The 23,944-nt window shown below is 42.8% G+C and overlaps 1 protein-coding gene across 1 annotated transcript; it reads right to left on the bottom strand.

Annotated features, from left to right (window-relative positions):
• Nucleotides 1-393: 393 nt before the first annotated feature.
• On the bottom strand, nucleotides 394-23,766 carry PMS2 (PMS1 homolog 2, mismatch repair system component; the record flags this gene model as incomplete). Its single annotated transcript, XM_080702985.1, has 15 exons — nucleotides 394-537; nucleotides 1,703-1,872; nucleotides 2,087-2,187; nucleotides 4,408-4,575; nucleotides 7,467-8,298; nucleotides 12,073-12,228; nucleotides 13,304-13,388; nucleotides 15,362-15,461; nucleotides 16,763-16,860; nucleotides 17,679-17,846; nucleotides 19,539-19,722; nucleotides 20,979-21,081; nucleotides 21,251-21,337; nucleotides 22,066-22,205; nucleotides 23,744-23,766. The coding sequence occupies 15 exons, from the start codon at nucleotides 23,764-23,766 to the stop codon at nucleotides 394-396; spliced, it is 2,559 nt and encodes an 852-aa protein (XP_080559111.1).
• Between the last annotated feature and the right edge of the window lie 178 nt (nucleotides 23,767-23,944).

Here is a 23,944-nt window from a genome sequence, read left to right as displayed (position 1 = left end):
TTAGAATCATTTTGATTTTATTTATTTTTGTTATTTATTTGTTTTTTGCAGTACTGGGGATGGAACCCAGGAGCATTCTACCTCTGAGCAACACCCCCAGACCTATTTATTATTCTTCTTTTGAAACAGGGTCTCATTGAGTTGTCAGGGGCCTCACTAAGTAGCTGAAGCTGGCTTCGAACCTGCGCAATCCTGTCTAAGCCTCCCAAATGCTGGGCTTACAAGTATGTGCCACCATGCCCGGCTTTAAGATCATTTTAAAATGTCTGGTACTTTTTTATTTTTTTAAAGTAATAGGTTAATTTTGAAACAAACAAAAAATGTTACTTAAGGCCCTGTCTTTTTAAACACAGAATCTGCAATAAGAGCTGTAACTCCAGGATGTGAGACGCGTCAGTTCTGAGAAAGGATGTCCAGATTGGCAATGTGCCTCATGGTTGGCCTCCCATGGGGACAGTTCCAGGGGTGGTCCATCTCACCCATGTGGGTGATGAGCCTCTTCATCTCACTTGTGTTAAGAGCGGTTCCAATCATAACCTGAGTGTGAGACATAAAGGTTTAGAGTTTTACTAGGTCTTTGTTAGAATACTCTTTCAGATGAACTTTCTACAATAAACCTGGACAAGACTATAACTCAAAAGCCTTTCGTCAACACTTTCCGCAAAGGTCCCACGTTCTGCCATCTCAGTCCTCTGCCTTCCTATGGGGCCTGGGCCTCCACGGCTCTGGCACAGCTGCACCAGCTCTCCTTGAGAGGACAACCTCACCTAAACCACGTCCTCTGATGCTCCAGGCACCCCACCTCCACCTGGGAAACTGCCAGCCCTATTTTTTATTCCTTACTAAGTCTTATTCCTTACTATTTTTTATTTTCACTAAGTTGCAGAGGGCCTCACTAAGTATGAGGCTGGCCATGAACCTGTAATCCTCCTGTCTCAGCCTCCCAAATACTGGGATCACAAGTGTGCACCACCACGCCTGCCTCTCTCTGAATTTCTCTACTACACTCAAGCATCTGAGGTGTTGTGTATTTTGGTTTATTTCTCCCCACCAAACTATCGGCTTCCTGTGGGCAAGGACCTTGCCTGCCTTGTTACCTGTGTCCCTGCACCTGGAACAGGGTAGGCCACACCGCAGGGGCTCAAGGATTAACTTCTAAATAAATAAGGAATGCGGCCAGGTGACACAGAGTCATTTGCTCCCCCCCACATCAAACTAAGCCCAGCCCAGCCCTTGCTGCAGCTTTCCACTGCCAATCTAGGCAGCGGCAGAGACAGCATCCACAAGGCACAGCTGCCCAGTGACTGACTCCAAGAGAGCCATACTGTGTCCTCTCAACCTGGCAGCAGCAAGCCTTTCTCAGTTAAAGTTATTATTACCCATAAGGCCCATGGACAGACAAGACGCAGGCAGAACTAACTGTGCCGGAGCAACGGATGCTCTAAAGTGGACCTCTGCTGCCGGAAGTAGAGAAGGAGCAGTGGCCTGAGTTAGAGGTCAAAGACAACACAGTCCTGCTGGCTGGTACGCTACACTGACAGCGACAACATGGCTCTCTCTATAAAATGACTCATGCTGTACGTGAAGGTGTTTCACAACGGTGACCCCATCTGACCCCATCAGGAGCGGCATGGAGACCTTCCTCAGATGGCAGGCGGGAGCGGAGCCGCCAGGCCTCAGCAGCTGAGCTCGCTTTACTCACCGACTTCCGACAGGCTCTGGAGGCAAACATCTGCCTGACTCGGGAGGGCCGGCACATGACCCCAGGGCTGTCACTGAGCATGAAGATCAGCTCGTCTACATCTTGGGGTCCAAAGGTCCAGTTCTTACTAGTTGGCAGGGAAATCAATTTAACCCTTTCAGTGACTGGAGCTAAAAGAGTAAAATTTTGAGGAAAAAAAATCATCATTTGAGAAATGTGTTTCACTTGAAGGCTACTTATAACAAACATCTGAAGGAGGGCAGACAGAATGTTCCTTTGGGGAAACTTTTCAACTCTTGCAAAATAAAAACATTGATATGACCTCAGAGATTTTTTTCCCAGCTCTCAAAAGACAGAACTCTACAGTTCTGATTAATAACTTACCACTTTCATCAATGACAAAATCAAAGCCGTTCTTTCTGAATATTTCCAAGTTTTCTATCAGGATGGCTTCGTTGGCAGCAGTCAAATTGAGAGTCTGAGGTCTGAAAAACAGGAGATTCAAATTGCAACTTGAGGTCAAACATTTACCCATAAAGCAGAAATGAAAATGAAACAATACTGATGCTTTTAATTTCAAGAAAGAGGCGTAACACTCTTCAGCCTATGTATCATAACCCCCCCCCACAGTTTCTTATAAAGTCCCCTCCCGCTCCCCCCAGTACTAAGGATTGAACCTAGGGGCATCCTACCTCTGAGTTACACCATTAGCCCTATTTCAGTTTTATTTTGAAAGAGGGTCTCTCTAGGTTAATGAGAGTCTCACTCTTTGCTGAGGCTGTCCTTGAACCTCCTCCTGTCTTAGCCTCCCAAGTACTGGGATTACAGCATGTGCCACTGTGCGTTGTTTTATAAAGTTCTTTTTAGAAGTTAGAATGGCGATGGAAGTGGTCTGCTTTCTCCTCAATCTGCCATCCCAACCCAATGACCCGATCTTTTTTTTAGATCCTTTTCTTAAAGATAATACACCAAAAATGCTATTTTTCCTCCTCAGAATAAAGACAATTTGCAAAGCTAAGATAGGTCATCGCCAGCATTTGAAAGCAATGAACAGAGAAGAAGCCTTTTACTGTCCTGCTTCTTCCTCTGCCCGCATTATTTATCCACCCAGATCTCCTGCTGGACTCCCGGGACACTCAGTAAGACAAACACTGCTAAAGCAGGAGAGGACATGGTGAACGAACACAGACTCGCTCTCCGCCTCAGATTAGAGGGAAGAGACCCTGAACACAGTCAGATCATCATTCACCGCAAACATGAGAGTCAAGAAGAAAGGAAGCCCAGTCTGTAAGAGTGCACAGCAAGCAAGCCTTGCTGCAGTCAGGGCAAGATCCCCGAGAAAGTGGCCTCTGAGCTGAGGTCTGGGGAGGAGGGGGCTAATCAGGTAATGGAGGGAAGGGCAGGGCACTGGACAAGTGTCCCAGGCAGAGACAACCACCTGTGCAAAGGCCCACTGATGGACTGCTGATGTTCCAGTGCCACGTGTAAAGATACACTTCACACTTCCCCATAGCTAGAGGGCTTTATCAGGCCTGCCCAGGGCCAAGGAACAATGGCCGGAGGCTCAAGTACAGTGAACGAGGAAAAGAAAGGGGGTTAGGGAATGCTGTACAGGGCCTCACAGTTTGGGATGGATTTTTGGTCTTCATCCTTTAATCATGAAGTACGGTCTATCTGGGACCCAAAGTGCCCAAAGTGGTCTATGATTATCTTTGTCAACTTGCAATGCTACGTGAGACCTTATTTATACAAAATGCAAAAAAAAAAAAAAAAAAAAAAAGGGGAGGGAGGAAGGGAGAGAAGGGAGGGAGGAAAGGAGTGAAGAGACACCTCAGTGAGAAGAGGGAGATATTTCAGAATTAAAAGGCAGCTTGCCAAATTCATCACTACCGTTTACTCCTACTGCAAAGGAGAACAACTAACGCATTCCAGAGTCAACAGAGTGCTCAGTAAACTAGAGATTTTCCCAACGGAGTGGTACATTTCCCCATGCCAGATATGCTTTTGTGGTCTGAGTTATTTCTCTATGCATTTTAGTTTCCCAAATGAAAACCCATTTCTTCTTTTTTTTGTACCTAGGATAGAACCCCTTTTTACTTTTGTGTGTGTGTGTGTGTGTGTGTGTGTGTGTGGTACTGGGGATTGAACTCAGAAGCATTCTACTTCCAAGCTACATCCCTGGCTCTATTTTATTTATTTTTTCTAATTTTTGTTATTTGTGTATGTGTGTGTGTGTGTGTGTGGTGCTGGGGATTTAACCCAGGGGCATTCGACCTCCGATCTACACCCCTACCTCAATTTTGTATTCTTTATTTTGAAACAGGGTCTCACTAAGTTGATGAGACTGGCTTCAAACCTGTGATCTTCCATGTCTCAGCCCCCCAAGTATTAGGATTACAGGTAAATGCCACCTTGCCTGGATCTGTGACCTCTTACAAATTTGCTTAAGATTTCTGGTTTACAATGATAACCATTACAGTGGTCAGTGAAAACAATTTAGCACAAAGGAGAGGAATACCAACTTCTTCAGTTACTAGTTACGGAAATCTGCTATATGAATATTATGGCAAAATACACACACACACACACACACACACACACACACACACACACACAGGTGGACATATGTATAAGCTATTCAATCTCAAATTAGGGGAGGAATTTGGGAAATAGCAGTATAAAATTGTGAGCCTTGCTGAACTTACGCAATGAGCTTCTGGGCCTGGAGAACAGTGTGCTGCTGCAGCATCTCAAAATTGTACTTCTCATCGGCAGCGTGCTGGTCCACCAGGAAGATGTCCTCCTTCAGTTTGGTGATTATAAACCCCAAGTTAAACTGACCAAGGATCTCCATTTCTGCAAACATTGCTTTACTGCATGTAGAAAACATTAATTATAAGACTTTTTTTTTTTTTTGAGTACTGGAGGTGGAACCCTGGGTCATTCTATCTCTGAGCTATGCCCCAGCCCTATTTTTTTTTATTCTTTATTTCGAAACAGGGTCTGAGTTGCAACGGGCCTCACTAAGTAAGTAACTGACGCTGTCTGCAAACCTCAATACTCCTGTCTCAGCCTCCCAAATGCTGGAATTACAAGCATGCATTACACCTGGCTTATTATAAGACTATTTATTTATTTATTTATTTATTTATTTATACTGGGATTCCTGGAAGCCCTTCTACCTCTGGGCTACACTCCCAGACCTAATTTTACATTTTTTTATTTTGGAAACAGGGTCTCCTAAGCCAGCGCGCGCGGCTGGCTTCGAACCTGCGCAATCCTCCTGTCTCTGCCTCCCAAGCGCAGGGATTACAAGCGTGCACCACCATGCCCGGCCTTATAAGACAATTTAAAAAGATTATTTTTCACCAGGTTTGGAGGCACATACCTACCTGTAATCCAGGTACTTGTAGGCTGAGGCAGGAGGATCACAGTTTTGGAGCCAGCCTCAGCAAGACTCTCAGAAACCTAGCAAGACCCCAGTTCAAAATAAAAAAAATTTAAAAAATATAAAAAATGTTTAAAAGCTGGGAGTGGCTGGGTGTGGTAGCGCACGCTTGTAATCCCCACACTTGGGAGTCGGAGACAGGAGGATCACGCAGGTTTGAAGCCAGCCTCACTGGTTTAAGAGACCCTGTTTCCAAATAAAAATATAAAATAGGTCTGGGAGTATAGCCTGGAGGTAGAAGGGTTTCCAGGAATCCCAGTACCACCAAAAAGTAGTTCAGAGGTAGAACAGCCCTAGAATCAAGCCCCAGTTGCACTAAACAAAAACAGGCTTAAGTTGTTGAATGCTTCACTAAGCTGCTGAGGCTAGCTTCAAAACTGTGACCCTCCTGTGTCAGCCTTCCAAGTACTAGGATTACAGGTGTGCACCACCATATCTGGCAGACTATTAATTCTTCATACTACTATAATTTCATTATTTAACAACATATTATACTTTTTTGGTCTCCGCATATAGACCTTTTTCATTCTTTTGAATGGCCATGTAGGAATTCACCATGTGCATGTACCATACGTGGGCAAATTCTCTACTGAAGGATATTCAGTTGTTTCCAATTTCAGTAAAACACAAAAATCTGCAACTGCAACAAAATCCATTCACACATGGGAGTGTTTCTGTGAGATAGACCCCCAGAAGTAGAATTATGTGTGTACATTTCTTTCTTTTGATAGGAAATCTGTAAAAGTTTGCATTCCCCCCAACAGTGTCTAAGAGTATCTTTAGGCCAATACTGAGTATTGCGCCTTCTAATATCTTCCAGGTTCACCACTGAGTCCTTCAGTGGCTGACTCCAAAATCTAATCCCACTCAACGCTACACAGGTCAACAGACAAGAGACAGACACCACTTGCACCTTCGCATGTAAGCGCATGCTGTAATCTTGCAATCTGCACAATTCCAATCTGTGAAAACAGATTTTCCTTGACATCAGCCTGTGGCTGCAAGAAATGAGACTGTGAGAGCCGCCCTAGAACTCCCTGGCTCTCAGAAGGTGGCCGGAGCTGAGATTCACTTCTTCCTGTAAACATTCTGATGCGGGAGGTTGATCCATCCACCAGAGCTTCTAATTGTCACTCCTGCCGAAGCTGCCGGGGCCCTTGGGATGCTGGCTTCGTCACAGTGAAGTGATGAAGCTGGCGCCCTCTCACAATCAGCAACGGGAGACAGTGTGACTACCGGTGACACCCTATATGCCACAGACACTAACCTCTCATTTCCTACTGACAAGCAGCTGAGCACTGAGCCCATCTAAATCCTGACCAAGCCAGTTCTGAAGTCCTAGTTTTGAGGGTTTTGCTCCTGGCACCATTCCTGGTACCTACCTGAAAGAGCCAGAGTCCAGTCAGTAGACAAAACTCACCAGTGATTTGAATAGGAAAAATTATAATAAAGTGACATACTAGTAAAAGGTGGCTCACTACTAAACTAAGAAACATTTAGGTAGCAATGCAGTAGTAGGTGCTATCTCTAGTAATGAAGGAGAGTGTCTCATAGGGGAACTCTCAGAAGAAGCCCCACCTTCGAGGCTGAGCTCCTACACAAGTGACTAGTCCAACTGTAGCCCCTGCATAGGAAGACGTGGTGAGAGGAAGTCACGCAGGCCCTCTTGCTTGCAGCTGGCTGCTGCAATGTAGGAGGAAACAAAAAAGGTTTTCATGCTGAGTGTAGTGTAATCCCAGTACTTGGAAGGCTGAGACAGGAGGATGCAGATTCAAGACCAGCCTCAGCAACTTAGCGAGATTCTCAGCAATTTAGAGACTTTGTCTCAAAATAAAAAATAAAGACTGGCGTGGTGGCATATGCCTGTAATCCTAGTATTTAGGAGGCTGAGACAGGAGGATCACAGGTTCAAGGTCACCCTCAGCACTTCAGACTTTCAGCAACCTAGCAAGACCCTGTTTCAAAACAGAAAATAAAAGGGCTGGGAGTAAGCCGGGCAAGGTGGTGCACACTTGGAATCCCAATACTTGGGAGGCTGAGACAGGAGGATTGCAATTTGAAGACAGCCTCAGCTACTTAGTGAGGCCCTTGGCAACTTAGTGAGATCCTGTTTCAAAATAAAGAATAAAAAAATGGGGATGGGGTGTAGTTCGGAAGTAGAATGTCCATGGGTTCAATCCCCAGTATCACAGAAAAAATATATGAATACAAGATTAAATAAAATAGGGCTGGGGGTATATCTAGGAGGTAGAATTCCCCTGGTAAGAGATTACTCTTGTACCAAAAAGCCAAAATACCATTAAGAACAAACCTTACCTGATCTCTTTTCTTAGTTCATCTTCTGCTGCTTGATTTTCTCCAGGGCAAATCTTTGCCCTAAATTTCCTATAATTCTGTTCACTCTGACCTTGCCGTTCTTGGTGATGTAACTGCTTTATTCTTTTCGCTAAAGACCTCATTGAAAAGTGGAGGGGCACTATTTTTTTACTAATTTTAACAGCTACATCAACCTGAGGTGCTGACATGTTCTGAACATTAACCAACTTCTGGTGAATGTCAGCATTTGAAGGCATTTCTTCTTTCTTGAAATGCTTGACGCGGGAGGATGAGAGACCAGTTGGCAGAGGCAAAACTCTCAATTTACATCCAGCATCTTCTTGGCTTAAACAACAGTCCACGTCTGAAAGACGATGGTCTCTTTCAGGTAGTTTCTCACAAGAGTTCACACTCTCCTGGGAAAATTTGTATTCTGGGGATCCCGCTGCGGGGTCACTGCTGCAGCAGCTGCTCACCTCGGGGGTGCTGAATCCCTCCTCTGAGCCAGCGGAAGTGCTGCTATGTCCCGAGTCCCTCTCCACTTCCATTCTGTCCACAAGGTCCTCAGGACTCACCACCTCTTCCTGAGAGCCCGACAAGCCTCTGCCAGAGAGGGGGTCTGAGGTACTAGAAGACGGTACACCCCCTTTTTGTCTTAGAGAGCTCTGTCTCAGTTCAGGAGTCTCCGTGGTGTGGCGAAGAGAAAAGGCCTCTCTCAGCCTGGAAATGGACACTACTCTTTTTTCTTCTTGAATCCTTAAGGATGGGGAACTGTCCTCCTTTTCTGGCAGAGGCTTCTCTGTTGCCACTGCATGTATCTTTATTAAGTTACCTAGGCAGACAATGAAGAAGAGTATCAAAAGACAAGGATATTTTTTTCTGTGAACATGTGTTTCACAAAAGAGGTCCAAATGGATAATTAAACATAAACATATTGTATCATAAAAGGGATACAAATTAAAACCACAACATGATGCGCTTATATGCTCACCAGATTGGGAAATTTTTTTAAAAACAACGAACATTTGCAGGAATGAGGGGCAAGTGGAAATCTCCAATACTGCTGGTAGTAGTGACACTGGTACAGCTGCCTATACCACTCATGGGGCGTAACTCCGAAGCCTGAATGTGCACCTGTGACACAGTGCTGCTGACCCCCACCAGAAATGCCAACTGTGCTTGCCAGAGACATGCATGAAGATACTCACATAGCCCCAAACTATGAACAGTCCAAACACCCACCCAGAAACTACTGCACCTGAATACAGTGGAATAGCACAGGGCCACGAGAAGGAAGGAAGGAGGGACTGCAGAACTTGGATGAATCTCACAAATCACAAGAAAGTAAAGGCTGGAAGACTCCAGATTAAAAACAGATAAAACTAAACTATGCTATTAATAGTCAGAAAAGTGAAGCTGGGCGTGGTGGCGCACACTTGTGATCCCAGCATTCAGGAGGCTGAGACAGGAGGATCGTGCTTCATGGACAGCCGCAGCTACTTAGTGAGGCCCTTTGCAACTCAGTGAAACCCTGTTTCAAAATAAAAAATAAAAAATAGTGCTGGGGTGTAGCTTGGAGGTAGAATGTCCTGGGTTCCATCCCCAGTACTGCAAAAAAATAAATAAATAAATAAATAAAATAGGGCTGGGGGTTTGGTTCAAAGGTAGAATACCCCTGAGTTCCATTCCCAGGACTGCAAAAAAAAAAAAAAAAAAAAAAAAGGTCAGGAAAGTCGTTAACAGTGAGGGTTGGTGTAGGACCAGCACCACCAGGGTAGTTCCATGGAGTTATTTCTTTTGCTCACAGCAGGACACTTATAACTCCTAAGCCATAACACATTTGTTCCCATGCCATTGCTGCACTTTAATAAAGTGTGTAAAAGACAGGCACAGATTCAACCATGCTTCACAATGCAATTGTTCTGAACAGTTTCTTGTCATGAGGCAGCCTCTCCAGCAGCATCTGGAGAGAGCTCAGAGATATCTCAGCCGGCCCTTCCACATGGTGCGTCCCACATGCAGATACCACATCCCCTACCCTCCCAGGCAGACAACAGCAGCAGAAGGCGAGCACCTTCCACATACGAGGCTCTGCCACACAACATTGGTTTTCTGTGTTCCTCCCCAGCCAGCTGCAGCTCCCATGACCTCAGGAGCCTCGGGCCTTCTCCACATCCTTGGACTCTAACTGCTCGCTTGCTATGGCATTCTACAAAAGCCTGGTACACGGTCTTCAAGACTGACCTCTCCTCACTCTGGGGTGTTGAGAAGTGTCAGGACAGAGGGCAGCCCCAGTGTCTGCACTCTGCATGCTGCTCCCCTTAAGCCTGGGGAACCTAGAAGGCCTCTCACATGAGTAGGAATGACTGAGAAGGCCCTAATGCCATGGCTCCTGGCGCCCTCAGATTAGAAAGCTTCTTGGCAGAGTATCATGCAATCCCTGGGAGCTCCACACGAGCAGAGTTCATGTCCCAAGAAAGAAGAGACAAAGGGGCAGAAAGATTATTTGAAGAAATAATTCCATATTTGATGAGGCATAAAATTTACATATTCAAGGAACTCAATGAACTCCAAGTAGTATAAACTCAAAGAAATCTGTCTATACCCACCCAGACACATATAATCAAACTGCCAAAACACAGAGACAATAAGAGAATTGTGAAGCAGCAGGAAGTGACTCACCACACATATACAAGGGAGTCTCAGTGTTATTCACACATCACTTTTCATTAGAAGCTGGGAAGGCCAGAAAGCAGTGAGATGACATATTCCACATACGGACAGAAAAAGACTAACGAGACTTCTACATCCAGCAAAACCATCCTCCAAAAGTGAAGGACAGGCTGGCTATGGCTCAGTGGCCCTGGGTTTGACTGCCAGCACCACAAAAAAAGAGAGAGAGAGAGAGAGAGAGAGAGAGAGAGAGAGAGAGAGAGAGAGAAATACTAAAAGCAATCCTTAAACCTGAAATGAAGAGTGCCAGGTGTGGTGGTGCATGCTTGGAATCCCAGCACTTGTGAGTCTGAGACAGAAGGATCGCACAGGTTCAAAGCCAGCCTCAGCTACTTAGTGAGGCTCTCAGCAACGTAGTGACACCCTGTTTCCAAATAAAATATAAAATAGGTCTGGGAGTATAACCCAGAGGTAGAAAGCCCCTGGGTTCCAACCCCAGTACCACCAAAGAAAACACTAAAATGAAAGAATACTAGATACAAATTCAAATCCACATGAGAAAAATTCAGGCATGCTGGTACATACCTATAATTCCAATACTTGAGAGGCCAAGAGAGGAAGATCACAGATTCAAAGCTAGCCTCAACAACTTAGTGAAATCCTCAGCAGCTAATGAGATTCTATTTCAAATTTTTAAAAAAGGGCTGGTGTTATATTTCAGAAACAATGCCCCTGGTTCAATCCCTAGTAAAACACACACACGCATGTAAGTATACACAACATAACTACAGGTAACTACATATATAAATTTGAGACAAAATAAATGTATTTTTTATTTGTACCTCTTTTTCCTTTCCTTCCCTCCCTCCCCTTCCTTCCTTCCTTCCTTCCTTCCTTCCTTCCTTCCTTCCTTCCTTTCTTTCTTTCCTTCCTTCCTCTCTTGTGACACTGGCAACGGAATCCAGGGGCATTCTACCCCCAAGCTATACCACTAGCCCTATTTTATTCTTTTATGTTGAAACACAGTGTCATTAAGTTTCTGCGGCTGGCTGTGAACCTGTGATCCTCCTGTATCAGCCTCCCAAAGTACATGGAATACACCACCATGCCCAGCTTGTACCTTTCTTTTCTTCTACATGATTGAAAGAACAACTACAAAAGAAAAACTGGTAAGTCTATGGTGACAAGCACCCAATGCATGAATGTGTATGATAATAATAGGAGGAAATAATGGAGCTACATAGGAGCAAAGTTTTTGTGTACTACTGGAATTAAGTTGGTATTCATTTGAATTAAATTACTATGCTAATTAGAAGCTCTGGGGTGACCAGTAAGAACATAACTCAAAAATATATAGTAAAAGAAATGACAAGGGAGTTAAGAATGCACAGTCACAGTAGACTTCTGCTTATATTCTATATGATATTATCTCTATAATTAGAATGGCTATCAAGGTCATTATAGTCCAAGAAAGACATCAGTAAATATCCCTATGTGTGCTAAATGTAGTCATTCATGTCTCATTTTATTTTATTTATTTATTTATTTATTTTGGTGCTGGGAATGAAATTCAGGGGCCTTCTACCTCCAGGCTACACACCCAGACCTATTTTATATTTTCTATTTGGAAACAGGGTCTCACGAAGTTGCCGAGAGCCTCGCTATGTAGCTGAGGCTGGCTTCGAACCCACGCGATCCTCCTGTCTCAGCCTCCCAAGCGCGGGGATTACAAGCGTGCGCCACCACGCCCGGCTCATGTCTCATTTTAAACAGATTGTCCCAAGCCTACAGCTACATGATTTCTAGTGTGATATATGTTCTCTGTCTAAAAGAGATTTTTTTTCATTTCAAAAAACATTCCATTAGGTAAAAAAGTAAAGTATCACAACATATGAAAGCTTTAGAAGTTATTACACCATTGTATTTTTCTTACCTTCAATATCCAAAAGTGGCTGCTGACTGACAGTAAGTTTGTTTGCATCACTATCAAACATTCCTATCAAAGAGGTCTTTAAAACTGCCAACAGAAGCTTCTCTTCTTGTAGTAAAATTTGCCTTTTATCTGGAGTTACATTGATATCAACACACTCTGAGGCAAAAAAAAACATACACTTATTATGTTCAAATTTACTTTTAACAATGAAAACTTATCCATCTCCTATTTCATTCACTTATCCTTACTAAAAGCACTATGAAAAATATACTGACCAGGGCATGGTGGCACATGCCTGTAATCCCAGTACTTGGGAGGCTGAAACAGGAGGATCACAGGTTTAAATTGTTAAATTGCCAGCCTCAGCAATTTAGTGAGGTCCTCAGAAACTTAGCGAGACCCTGTTCCAAAATAAAAAAAATAAAATAGGACTAAGTATATAACTTAGAGGTGGAATGCTCCTGAGTTCAATCTCCAGTATCAAAAATATATATTATGGTGTTCAAGTTAGTAATCATAAAGTAGGGCTGGAAGCCGGGTGTGGTGGCGCACACTTGTAATCCCAGCATTCGGGAGGCTGAGACCGGAGGATCGCGGTTCTCGGACAGCCTCAGCTACTTAGTGAGGCCCTCTGCAACTCAGTGAGACCCTGTTTCAAAATAAAGAATAAAAAATAGGGCAGGGGGTGTAGCTCGAAGGCTGAATGCCCCTGGGTTCCATCCCCAGACTTGTAAAAAAATAAAATAAAATAAAAATAAAGTAGGGCTGGAGATTTAGTTCAGTGATAAAGCACTTGCCTAGCATGCAGAAGGCCCTGGGTTCAATTCCTATCAGGGGGAGAATAAACGGCAGGATACAAAATTATTTGCTCACCCTAATGGATATGTGATATGTGTATGTTTGTTTCAAGATAGGCATATACATATTTCCAAGTGTCTAGAAAAACTAGATGAAAATAAATGAGAATTTTAACAATCACAAGAAAAATATCTACATGAAATTATTTGAAAACCACAGAGAACATTTTAGTCTACTTGCTCCCTTTGTTGATGTTAAGATTCACAATTTCCTAACAATAAGATTATTGCAAGTGGAAAGCAAAAGGTCTGTATAAAAGTCAAAATTTATACCATCATAAAATGTGCTATTTCCAGTCAAAAAACAACCTTTAGAATTTCATTCCATTCTTTTAAGAAGTCTCCAATTTTATTGAAATTTCAGTGGAACTCACCCGAATCAACAGAAATGTTAAGAACAACAAATGGATATTGATGCCGATTATACATGTGGTAGACCTCATTCACAAGCCTGGAGACCTGTACAAAAAAACAAGAATGAGGAAAAAATAAAATGTTCCCTTCCCCTACTGTCTAACAACATGCTATTCTAAACTATCACTAAAGAGATCCACTTTTATTAAGCTTTGTTAAATTTGCCCTGTTATTAAGGCATGGCTGGTATGCAATAAATTGCCAATTCTTTTTTTTTGGGTAGTGCTGGGGATTGAATTCAGAGGTGTTCTACCACTGGGTTATACCCCAATCCTTTTTATTTTGAAACAGGGTCTCACTAAGTTGCTGTAGCTGGCCTCAAACATGCAATCCTCCTGGTCTCAGCCTCCCAAGTAAGTCCCACTTACAGGTGTGTGAGACCATGCATGGCATTTTTTTTTTCTTTCTTTCTGAGGCAAGATCTTGATATATGGCCCAAGCTGGCCCTGAAATCCTGGACTCAAATGATTCTTCTGCCCCAGTCTCTCAAGTAACTAGGACTACAAATATGCACATCTATGCCTGGCTATTTGATAAGTCTGGACACATACACACATCTTTGAAACTACCCCAAAATCAAAATAATAAAAATATCCACACTCAAAAAGTTCTCTTATGCTAGGCGTGGTGGCACACACTTATAATCCCAGTACATGGGAGGCTGAGACAAAAGGATGGCAGTTCGTGGACAGCCTCAGCTACTTAGTGAGGCCCTTCCCAACTTAGTGAGACTCTATTTCAAAGTAAAAAATAAAATATAGGGTTGGAGGTATAGCTAAGAGATAGAATGCTCTGAGTTACATCCCCAGTACTGAAAAAAAAGTTCCCTCATGTCCCCCAAAAAGATAGCTTTTAATCATAAACTCCTAAAACTGAATCTTTTTTCAATCTAAAGATGGCTTAAAATTTTTTAATAAAATGCATATGCAATTTTTTTTTTCTTTTTTCTTTTTGGTGGTACTGGGGTTCCTGGAAACCCTTCTATCTCCGGGCTACACCCCCAGACCTATTTTATATTTTAATTTGGAAACAGGGTCTCTTACGCCAGCAAGGCTGGCTTTAAACCTGCGCGATCCTCTTGTCTCCGCCTCCCAAACGCGGGGATTACAAGCGTGTGCCACCATGCCCGGCTTGCAGATGCAATTTAAATGTTCAGAAAGTACATTTTAATGTGCTTGGAAACATTTCATATGAGGATAAGATTATTAAGTGGCATTAAAGATAAAACATAAACATTAAACTAACTAAATACAGGTTTAAAAAATTAGAACTTAAACTACATCTGATATATACACGTAAGTTTTAAAGTGTCCTTGGAGCTACACATGGTAGCACACATTTGTAATCCCAATACTCAGGAGGCTGAAACCAAAAGATTGCAGGTTTGAGGACAGACTCACAAGTAGCGAGACTCTTAGCAACCTAGCGAGACTGTTTCAAAATAAAAATCAAAAGGGCAGGAGGTGTAGCTCAGAATGCCTCTGGGTTCAATCCCCAGTACCACGACCAAAAAAGTGTCATTGGAAAACAGAAAATACTTCTGAGGTAGTGCTGCTATAGACGCAGAATTCAAAACTGAACCACAAAAGACCCATGTAACCATATCAGCATGATCAGTTTCAGCCTGTGGCAGAGGTCATCTGGGCTCTTATTTTCTAGGAAAATGGGCGGAAAACACAAAAACACACATGTGGTGAATCTATACAATGATAGCAAGTGCTCAGAAATGTTTACTTTCTTCCAACAGTCACAGCTCTTGTGATAATGAACATACTGGTTACTAATAGGTGCTAATATATTTATGTATTTATGGACATTCACATACACAGTTGAAACAACTATATAGGGGACATTCTCAAACGTCTAAAATACTTTTAAAGCCATGTTTCTGAGCTGGTCCCAAGGTCCATATAAAGTGTCTGTTTCACAAAAAGTCATGAAATAATAAAGAAAACTAAATTTAAAAAAAAAAACCTCAAAGGCCTAAGAATAAACTAATACAAAATATCTATAGATACCTTTGCTGGGTCGCAAGGCCGCCGATTGATGAAGAAAAACTGTCGGTCTGTTGAGCTCCGCCCAACGCCGTGCGCACAGTGTGAGATGAAGCCTGAGATGCTGTCAATGGAAATATGTCAGGGCAGGTCCCAGAGAGCAAAGGGCCACCACACTCAGCACAGAGCACACTGTCCTTTCCTTTTTATCGTACTGGAGATGAAACCCAGGGGCACACTACCACTGAGCTACATGCCAGCCCTTTTTATTTTTTAATTTTGAGACAGTCTCATGAGGTTGCTGAGGCTGGCCTCAAACCTGTGATTTTTCTGTCTCAGCCTCCCAGCATAGGGCACAATCTTAAAATTAATAAAAACAAACTAAAAAACTAGTGACATGTTCATGAGTATTCCCTGTCTGTTCACGTGCATCTGTGTTCCATCCTGATAAATCACAAAGGGTTCAGACACTCTGAAAGGGCCTAGAGCTCGACAGGCAGAAGTTCGCCTAGGGCAGCAGTGGGCTGATGGCTGACACCTCACCTCTAGGCCTCTCCTCACCTCTCCTAATACAGCCTTGGCCTCCATGTCAGGAGTGAGTGTCACGCTGAACACATTCTCGTGGCCTGTACACTGCCTCCACTGCTTGTCAATGGAGTCTAGCCACATGCACGTACTCGGGCCCGCGTTCCCTCTCCTTTCTAAATCTGCTCGGCCGGCAAACTTGTATCTCCCGAGGTGGTCATGAAATGCTTGTTCTCCAGAGATCCACCCCAGTGATGTTTGCACTTCCAAAAGACCAGTACACCAACATAAATAAATGAATTTTCATCTTTGTAGTTTTAGGCATAAGCCAAAAGGAAGTGGAAAAAGAATAAGAAATAGGGATCTTTACAGGGCTGATCCTGCTTATGGAAATAGTTTCTCATTCACTAAAAATCAAGATACAGCTGGGCATAATCCCACTGGAAAGGACAATGAAACGTGCCCTAATCTCTAGGATAATAAAATGGGCAAAGTCCCAGTACTTGAAAGGCTGAGACAGGAGGACTGCAGGTTCAAGGACAGCCTCAGCAACTAAGGCCCTGTTTCAAATTATAGAATAAAAAATAGGGCTGGAAGTGCAGCTCAGAGGTAGAATGTCCCTGGGTTCAATCCCCAGGACTGAAAAAAAAAAAAAAAAATCAAGATGCTGGACTACTTTCACCAGACCCTTAAAAGTCAAACAATACACATAAGATAATTTAAGTGCTAATCTAACGAAACATTCTTAGCAAAGACTAATTCAACAGGAGATTCCCTGAAACATACTCATTATCCAGAACACTGATTGGATGAAGTAATGGAGTCTTTTATATCAACCTTCTTTTCAGTAGTAAAACTGTTTGACAGTTTGGTATGTGTTCTTGGCAGCAACCTACTTACTAAAACAGATTGTGCAGAGCATCAGAACAGCTCAGGCCATACTCTTCACAGATTGAGTCACTAGGGGGCAGCTGAACAAAAGGAATGAGGCTCTGCAACTGAAAGAAACAAGTGTCATGGTTACTTCTTCATATAGAATGGACCAAACTTCAGAAAAGATAAAAAAAATGACACCACCCCCGTCAAAACATTCACATTAAGCTGGGTGTGGTGTCATATGCTTATAATGCCAATACATGGGAGGCTGGACCAAGAGGATAGAGGATCGCGGTTCACAGCCAGCCTCAGCTGCTTAAACCCTCCACAACTCAGTGAGACCCTGTTTCAAAAGAAATAAAAAATAGGGCTGGGGGTGTAGCTTGCAGGTAGAATGCCCCTGGGTTCCATCTCCAGTGCTGCAATAAATAAATAAATAAACAAAGAATCTCAATAACTACTTTGCAGTACTATTTAAAAAAAAAACACACAAACAAAACAAAACATTGTTTTGCTGGGTGTGGTGGCATACACCTATAATCCCAGTACATGGGAGGTCAAGACAGGAGGGTCGCAGGTTCAAGGACAACCTCAGCAACACACACACACACACACACACACACAATTTTATTAAGAAGATGAAATACCTGAGATTCTACATAATCATGCACTGCCCATAATACTTTATACTTTCTTGTGAGAGATAAAGGATATATAGTATTTCATTCTCTGGAAGAATAAGTTTTGGGCTCTACCACATTAATTTTTGTGATAGGTACTTCTATCAGTTCTTAAAGTTTATTGTCTACTCTACTGGAAAGGCCAATGAAATGTGCCATAATCTCTAGGATAATAAAATGTTTTGTTTTGCTTTTTCATACTTTTACTGGTACATTATAGTCTCACATCATAATTTAGTTCACCGTGATAGTGACATTACCTGCTTCTGCCCAAACACCGAGCTGATATTTTCCTTTATGCTGGAGCTTCCGCTGGTGCATACCACAGACTGCCGCTTTCCTTGTCCAACCTGATTGGTGCAACTTACACGGACGCCTGTTGAAATGATACAGTATGCGTGTAAGACCTGGACCATTTTGGCATACTCCTGTGTAATAAACACAAGACTCAATGTTACTCTTACAGGAAACATGTGGCTCGAGTTACAACATCCAATTTAAGGTTCTCATATCCCCTAGAAAACAAGGGGGGAAAGTATTGATAGAATGAACTCTGAAGAGGCACAACCCCCAGTAGGATGTAAAGGGCAACTCCGGCCTGGGCTCCTGCTCACTGGCCTCTAATTTGCAGATACTCTAACCACTGTTAAAGTATACTCCCTTTAACTTTGTAATTCCTATCCTAGATCTTTTTTAGAAATTTATTCTTATCCTAGTACAGTGGCACATGTCTATAACCCCAGTTACTCGGGAGCAGGGGGATTGCAAGTTTGAGACAAAGCCTCAGAAAATAAACAAGCCCTTTCTCAAAATGAAAAATAAAGAAAAGGGCCAGGCAGGTGGCACATGACTACAATCCTAGTACTTGGAAGGTCGAAATAGGAGGATCGCAGGTTCAAGGCCAGCACACAGTAACCTAGCAAAACCCTGTTTCAAAATAAGAAATAAAGTTGCCAGGCGTGGTGGCACACGCTTGTAATCCCAGCATTTGGGAGGCTGAGACCGGAGGATCGCAGTTCAGGGACAGCTGCAGCTACTTAGTGAGGCTCTCCACAACTTAGTGAGACCCTGTTTCAAAATAAAGAATAAAAAACAGGGCAGGGGGGTATAGCTCAGAGGTTGAATGCCCCTGGATTCCATCCCCAGACCCACAAAAAATAAAAAATACAAAAAGATAAAAATTAAAATAAAAATTAAAATTAAAAAAATAAGAAATAAAGTCAAGGTGTGGTGGTGCACACTTGTAATCCCAGTTCTTGGGAGGCTGAGACAGGAGGATCGCAGATACGTGGCCAGACTCAGCTACTTAATGAGGTCCTCTGCAACTTAGTGAGATCCTACTTCAAAATAAAGAATAAAAAACAGGGCAGGGGTGTAGCTCAGGGGTAGAAGGCCCCTGGGTTCAATCCTCAGTACTGTAAAAGTAGTAAATTAAAATTAAAACTGGGCTAAGTATATAGCTCATGAGTAAGATGCCCCAGAGTTCAATCTCTGGTAAGGGAGGAAGAAAAAGACGGAGAAGAGTTGGTTGGAAGAGCACTGCTGGGTTCAATCCCAGTACTGTAGGAGAGGAAGAGGAATAAGGAAAGGAAAAACGAGGGAAGGAAGGAACGCATTTATCATTTTATCATTGCAGAAAGACTAAGAGGTAGAATGCCCCTGAGTTCAATCCCCGTATCAAAACAAAAAGAAAAATTTCATAATTCTTTTCAAGAAAAGAACAAATCATTCTAAAATTAAGTCTTTTTCTTTCTTCTTTCCTGTTTTGTTTCTCTTCTTTCTTTCTGTGAATGCAGACTGAACCCAGGGCCTCCTACATGCAAAACAAAAGCTCTGAGCTACACTGAGCTACATCCACAGCCGCCCTTTTTTATTTTATTTTGAGGCAGGGTCCTACTAGGTTGCCCAGACTGACCTTGAATTTGTAATGCTCTCATCTCAGGCTTCCAAGTAGCTAAAAAGTCTTTGATGAGAAGAAGCAAACAAAACACCTTTTTAAAAATTAAAAGAGTAAAAATGTATAAACTGAAAAACATCTGTCATACATCTTTTACTCATGTACTCGTACCTTTTTTTTATTAAACTATCAGTGCTCTTGAAGACTGGAATCGTGAATTTACCTTTTTAATATTCCTCTGAAATTCCTTATGGCGCACCGGCAGTGTATAAAATAACTGCTGCACACTGACTGATGTTCCTTTGGGTCGTGGGTAGGGGGTTTTCTGGACAATTTTCCCATTGTGATCAAATACCAGCCGAGCCCCAACCTTTGCAGATGCATGGCATGTAGAAATAGTCACATCGCTGTAAGAGAATGCCAGGCATGGCGTGCCCAGTAAGAGGCTCAAAAGGGTTGAACACACAACACTTTTTTCTTATTTTCTTTTCTTTCCATACTGGGGATGGAACCCAGGGGCATTCTACCTTCGAGCTATACTCCCAACCCAATTTTTTATTCTTTATTTTGAAACAGGGTCTCACTATGTTGCAGTGGGTCTCACTAAGTAGTAGCTGAGGCTGCCTGCAAACTGCGATCCTGTCTCAGTCTCTCATATGCTAGGATTACAAGTGTGCATCACCACACCCAGCTTTTTATTCTTTATTTGAAATAGTCTCACTAATTTGTGGAGGGCCTCACTGAATAGGTGAGGCTGGCCACAAAACTGCAATCCTCCCGTCTCAGCCTCCAACTACTGGGATTACAAGTGTGTGACACCATGCTCAGTTTTCCAAATTCTCTTAAAAAGATGATGATTTCTCTGAGATACTCCAGAGGATTTATATGGGTGAGGAATCATAAAATATAAGGTTTGGCACTCAAAGGACAGTGAGAGTTCTACAAATCTTTTGTTTTGGTAAAAGCTTTGAATTAGTTTAGGCTAAGCTGAAAAACAACCACGGAACTCAAAATTTATTCACAAATAAAGATTTATTTCTTAGTTGTTACTATTGTGTTCCGGTAATTTTTTTTTTTTTTTTCAGTACTGGAATGAAACCCAGGGGCACTGTACCACCAAGCTACACTCCCAGCCCTATTTTTTAGTCTTTTTATTTTATTTTGTTTTTGAAACAGGGTCTCACTGAGTTGCAAAAAGCCTCGCTAAGTAGCTGAGGCTGTCTGAGAATGCGATCCTCCAGTCTCAGCCTCCCGAATGCTGGGATTACAAACGTGCGCCACCACGCCCAGCACCAGTAATTTTTTACATGATCCTAACACATCATAATTCAAATGTATAATTACAAAAACTTTAGAACCTGCATTATGCCAGGCAAGCATTCTACCAAGTCACACCTCAGCCCCTGCGTTATTGTAAAACTGAGTAACTACTGCTTTAACATGGGTAATGATGATCTTTTTACAATGCTATTTGCTTCATTTCATTCATTCATTGCTCAAATTTCATAAGTATTATCTTTTAGCTAGGTAGTAAGATAGGAGAGAGTTCAGAAGTTAGAGATTGAGATCTTCTGATAAATATAGACCATCATGCCTCTAATCACACTTTTCCATTTTCAGAGGAATTTTTCTAAGAGGTTAATAGATAAAAACATCGCATCACCTGAGTGCACAAAGTGAGCTCAGAGCTTCCCCCCGAAAGCCAAAGGTTCCAACCTGCGTGAGGTCTGCAAACTCCTGAATCTTAGAGGTGTGATGTTTCAGTGCTAAAAAAGAGTAAAGTAAGGCCCAAGATGTTTAAATGACACAGCAATGGACATACAGTGTACCTACCAAAGCAACTGATTTTACAAAGCTGGTTTTTTATTTCCTTACAGTGTTACTCAAAATTTAAGACACTTGGCTCAAAAACAGGATTAGAAAAATTCAACTTACCTAAGCCTTCAAAGTTTTCTTCTTCTACCCCACATCCATTGTCTGAAACTTCAATGAGATCCACCCCATAGTCTTTAAGCCTTAGATCTAAAAAGTTAAAATATTTGCTTATCAAAGACTGGTCTATGCTAAAATGTTTCATATTGACATTTGTACCATATAATGCAGTGTGTGTGTGTGTGTGTGTGTGTGTGTGTGTGTGTGTGTGTGTGTTACTGGGGACTGAACTCAGGAGTATTCGACCTCTGATCTACACCTCTAGCCCTATTTTATTTTTATTTTGTGGTAAACAGAGTCTCACTAAGTTGATGAGAAACTCACTACTTGCTGAGGCTGTACATCAACCTGTGGTCCTCCTGTCTCAGCCTCCCAAGTACTGGGACTACAGGCATGAACCATCACATCTAGCCACACAGTGGAAATTAAAAAGTTAAAACTATACTCTTGTGTTTATACTTTATTTGGAAACAGTGTCTCACTAAATTGCTGAGAGCCTCACTAAGTAGCTGAGGCTGGCTTCGAACCTGGCTTCCAACCTGTGCGATCCTCCTCTCTCAGCCTCCCAAGCACTGGGATTACAAGCATGCACCACCACGCCTGGGTTATTCTTAATTTTTGGAACAGGGTCTCACTGAGTTGCAAAGGGCCTTACCAAATAACTAAGGCTGTCCTCAAACTGCGATCCTCCTGTCTCAGCCTCCCAAATGTTGGGATTACAACCGTGCGCCACCATGCCTGGCTAACAAATATTTAATTCTTAAATAAAATAGCATAAACTAATTATTTCTTGTAACTTAAAACTTTCCTAAACTTACCAATAGTTGTGGCACCAGCATCCACACTATTTTCTACCAACTCTTTCACAGCAGTGCTGAGACTCAGTACCACCTGTCCAGAACAAATCTGATGGACTGACTTCTGATCAATAGGTTTGATGGCCTTAGCAAGTTCTGTACTAAAAAAAAAAGAAAAGAAAAAATAAAAAATCAATTACAAGAAACAAAGCGAGTATTCAAATAAATCAAGTGAGTAACTATTCTCACAGTTGCCTCTGAAACCCCAACCCAGATCCAAGCTGCCTGCTATTGTGTTGGCCAATCTCTCAAAATTCTTCCTGTACTGGCTTTCAGAGTTTACAATCATTTTGTCTCCAAATCCATTCTCCATGCTCTGGTAAGTTTTTTGTGTTATTTGTTTTTTTTGTTTTGGGTTTTTTTTTTTGGTAGTGGTGGTGGTACTGGGGATTGAACACCGAGGTACTCTCTGAGCTACATTCCCAGCCCAACTTTATTAAGTAGCTGAGGATGACCGTGAACCACAATCCGCCTGTCTCAGCCTCCCAAATGCTGGGATTACAAGTGCAGGCCACCATGCCCAGCTTGACAAACTGTTTTAGACACTTCATCCAATCTAAACATGTATTGCCATCTAACCTGCTTCCCCTGCTCATTAAAAAACTGTATTCCAGCCAGGCTTGGTGGCACACAATTGTAATCCCAGTACTTGGGAGGCTGAGACAGGAGGATCGAAGGTTCACAGCCAGCCTCAGCTACTTAGTGAAGGCCTCTGCAACTTAGTGATATCCTGTTAAAGAATTAAAAAAAAAAATAGGTCTGGGGGTGTGGCTCAGATATACAATGCCCCTGGGTTCAATCCCCAGTACCCCCCCCAAAAAAATTGTATTCCACATTTTCATTAATCCATTAATTTTTACTTTAACTGATAATGTGTGTGTGATGAAACACAGGAGCCTCCCTCAGAGAAAAAAACTCTTGCTTTTTCCCACAGAAACCAATACATAGTAAGGCCTTCAATAAACTCTCACAAAATAAAGGAATAAGCAAAATTCTATTCTTCATTCTACTTGCACAGAATCTCAGGTTTGTATAAAATGTAAAACGGCAGATGAGCTCTAAAAATCTAGTTTATTTAGCAACACCATTACAGGTCCATTTCAGATACTTATTTTGAGCCTGGGGCGGGGCACAACATTTAAATACTGCGAGTTTGCGTGTATGATACTGAATGCAACTGTGCTGGACGAATTCAAATATAGCTTTGGCAGCCAGAAATCAAATACTCAAGTGAGACATAGAGGCACTGCGTTAAAAAAAAAAAATGAAGTAAAACTTGTTTGGCTATGCAAATTAGTCTTGAAACCGTCCCTATAATTACCTCAATTAAAGAGAGGCAGAGAAGACACCAGGCAAAACGGATATGAATTTAGTCTACTAAGATTTCGGGTTCCTACTCCTGGTCCACCGCCTGGAGACAGCGGCCGGGGACGCTCTCCTGGACGCCGACCCTCGGCCCCCCGCAGCCAGAGGACGCCGAGTGGGCTCGGCCCCACTGCGCAACCTTTGGGGCCCGGCCTGAGGCGCGCTGAAGACGCTGCACAGGACCGTGCACCTCCGGTCCTTCCCAGGAGGCTGGAACGCCGTGGCCCTCCTATATATAGCGCAACCCTCGGGGACGACCGCGAGCCCCGCTCACCTCGGGCTCCCAGCTCGCTCCATAGATTCAGAACGCGACCCGCCTCTGGGTCAACCAGAGAGTTCCCGCCGCAGGTCCCACGGTGGCTCTGTCTCCCGGTCACCTATTGGCTGCTTGTGACACTGAGACCCGCCCCTTCCGGGCGGGGCGGCAAATGCTTCCCATATCTCCTTCTCGCTGATTGGTTACATCAAAGTTTGA

Source organism: Muscardinus avellanarius (genome assembly GCF_963383645.1).
Source record: "Muscardinus avellanarius genome assembly, chromosome: 10".
NCBI lineage: Eukaryota > Metazoa > Chordata > Mammalia > Rodentia > Gliridae > Muscardinus > Muscardinus avellanarius.
This window is presented reverse-complemented; position numbering and strand designations above follow the sequence as displayed.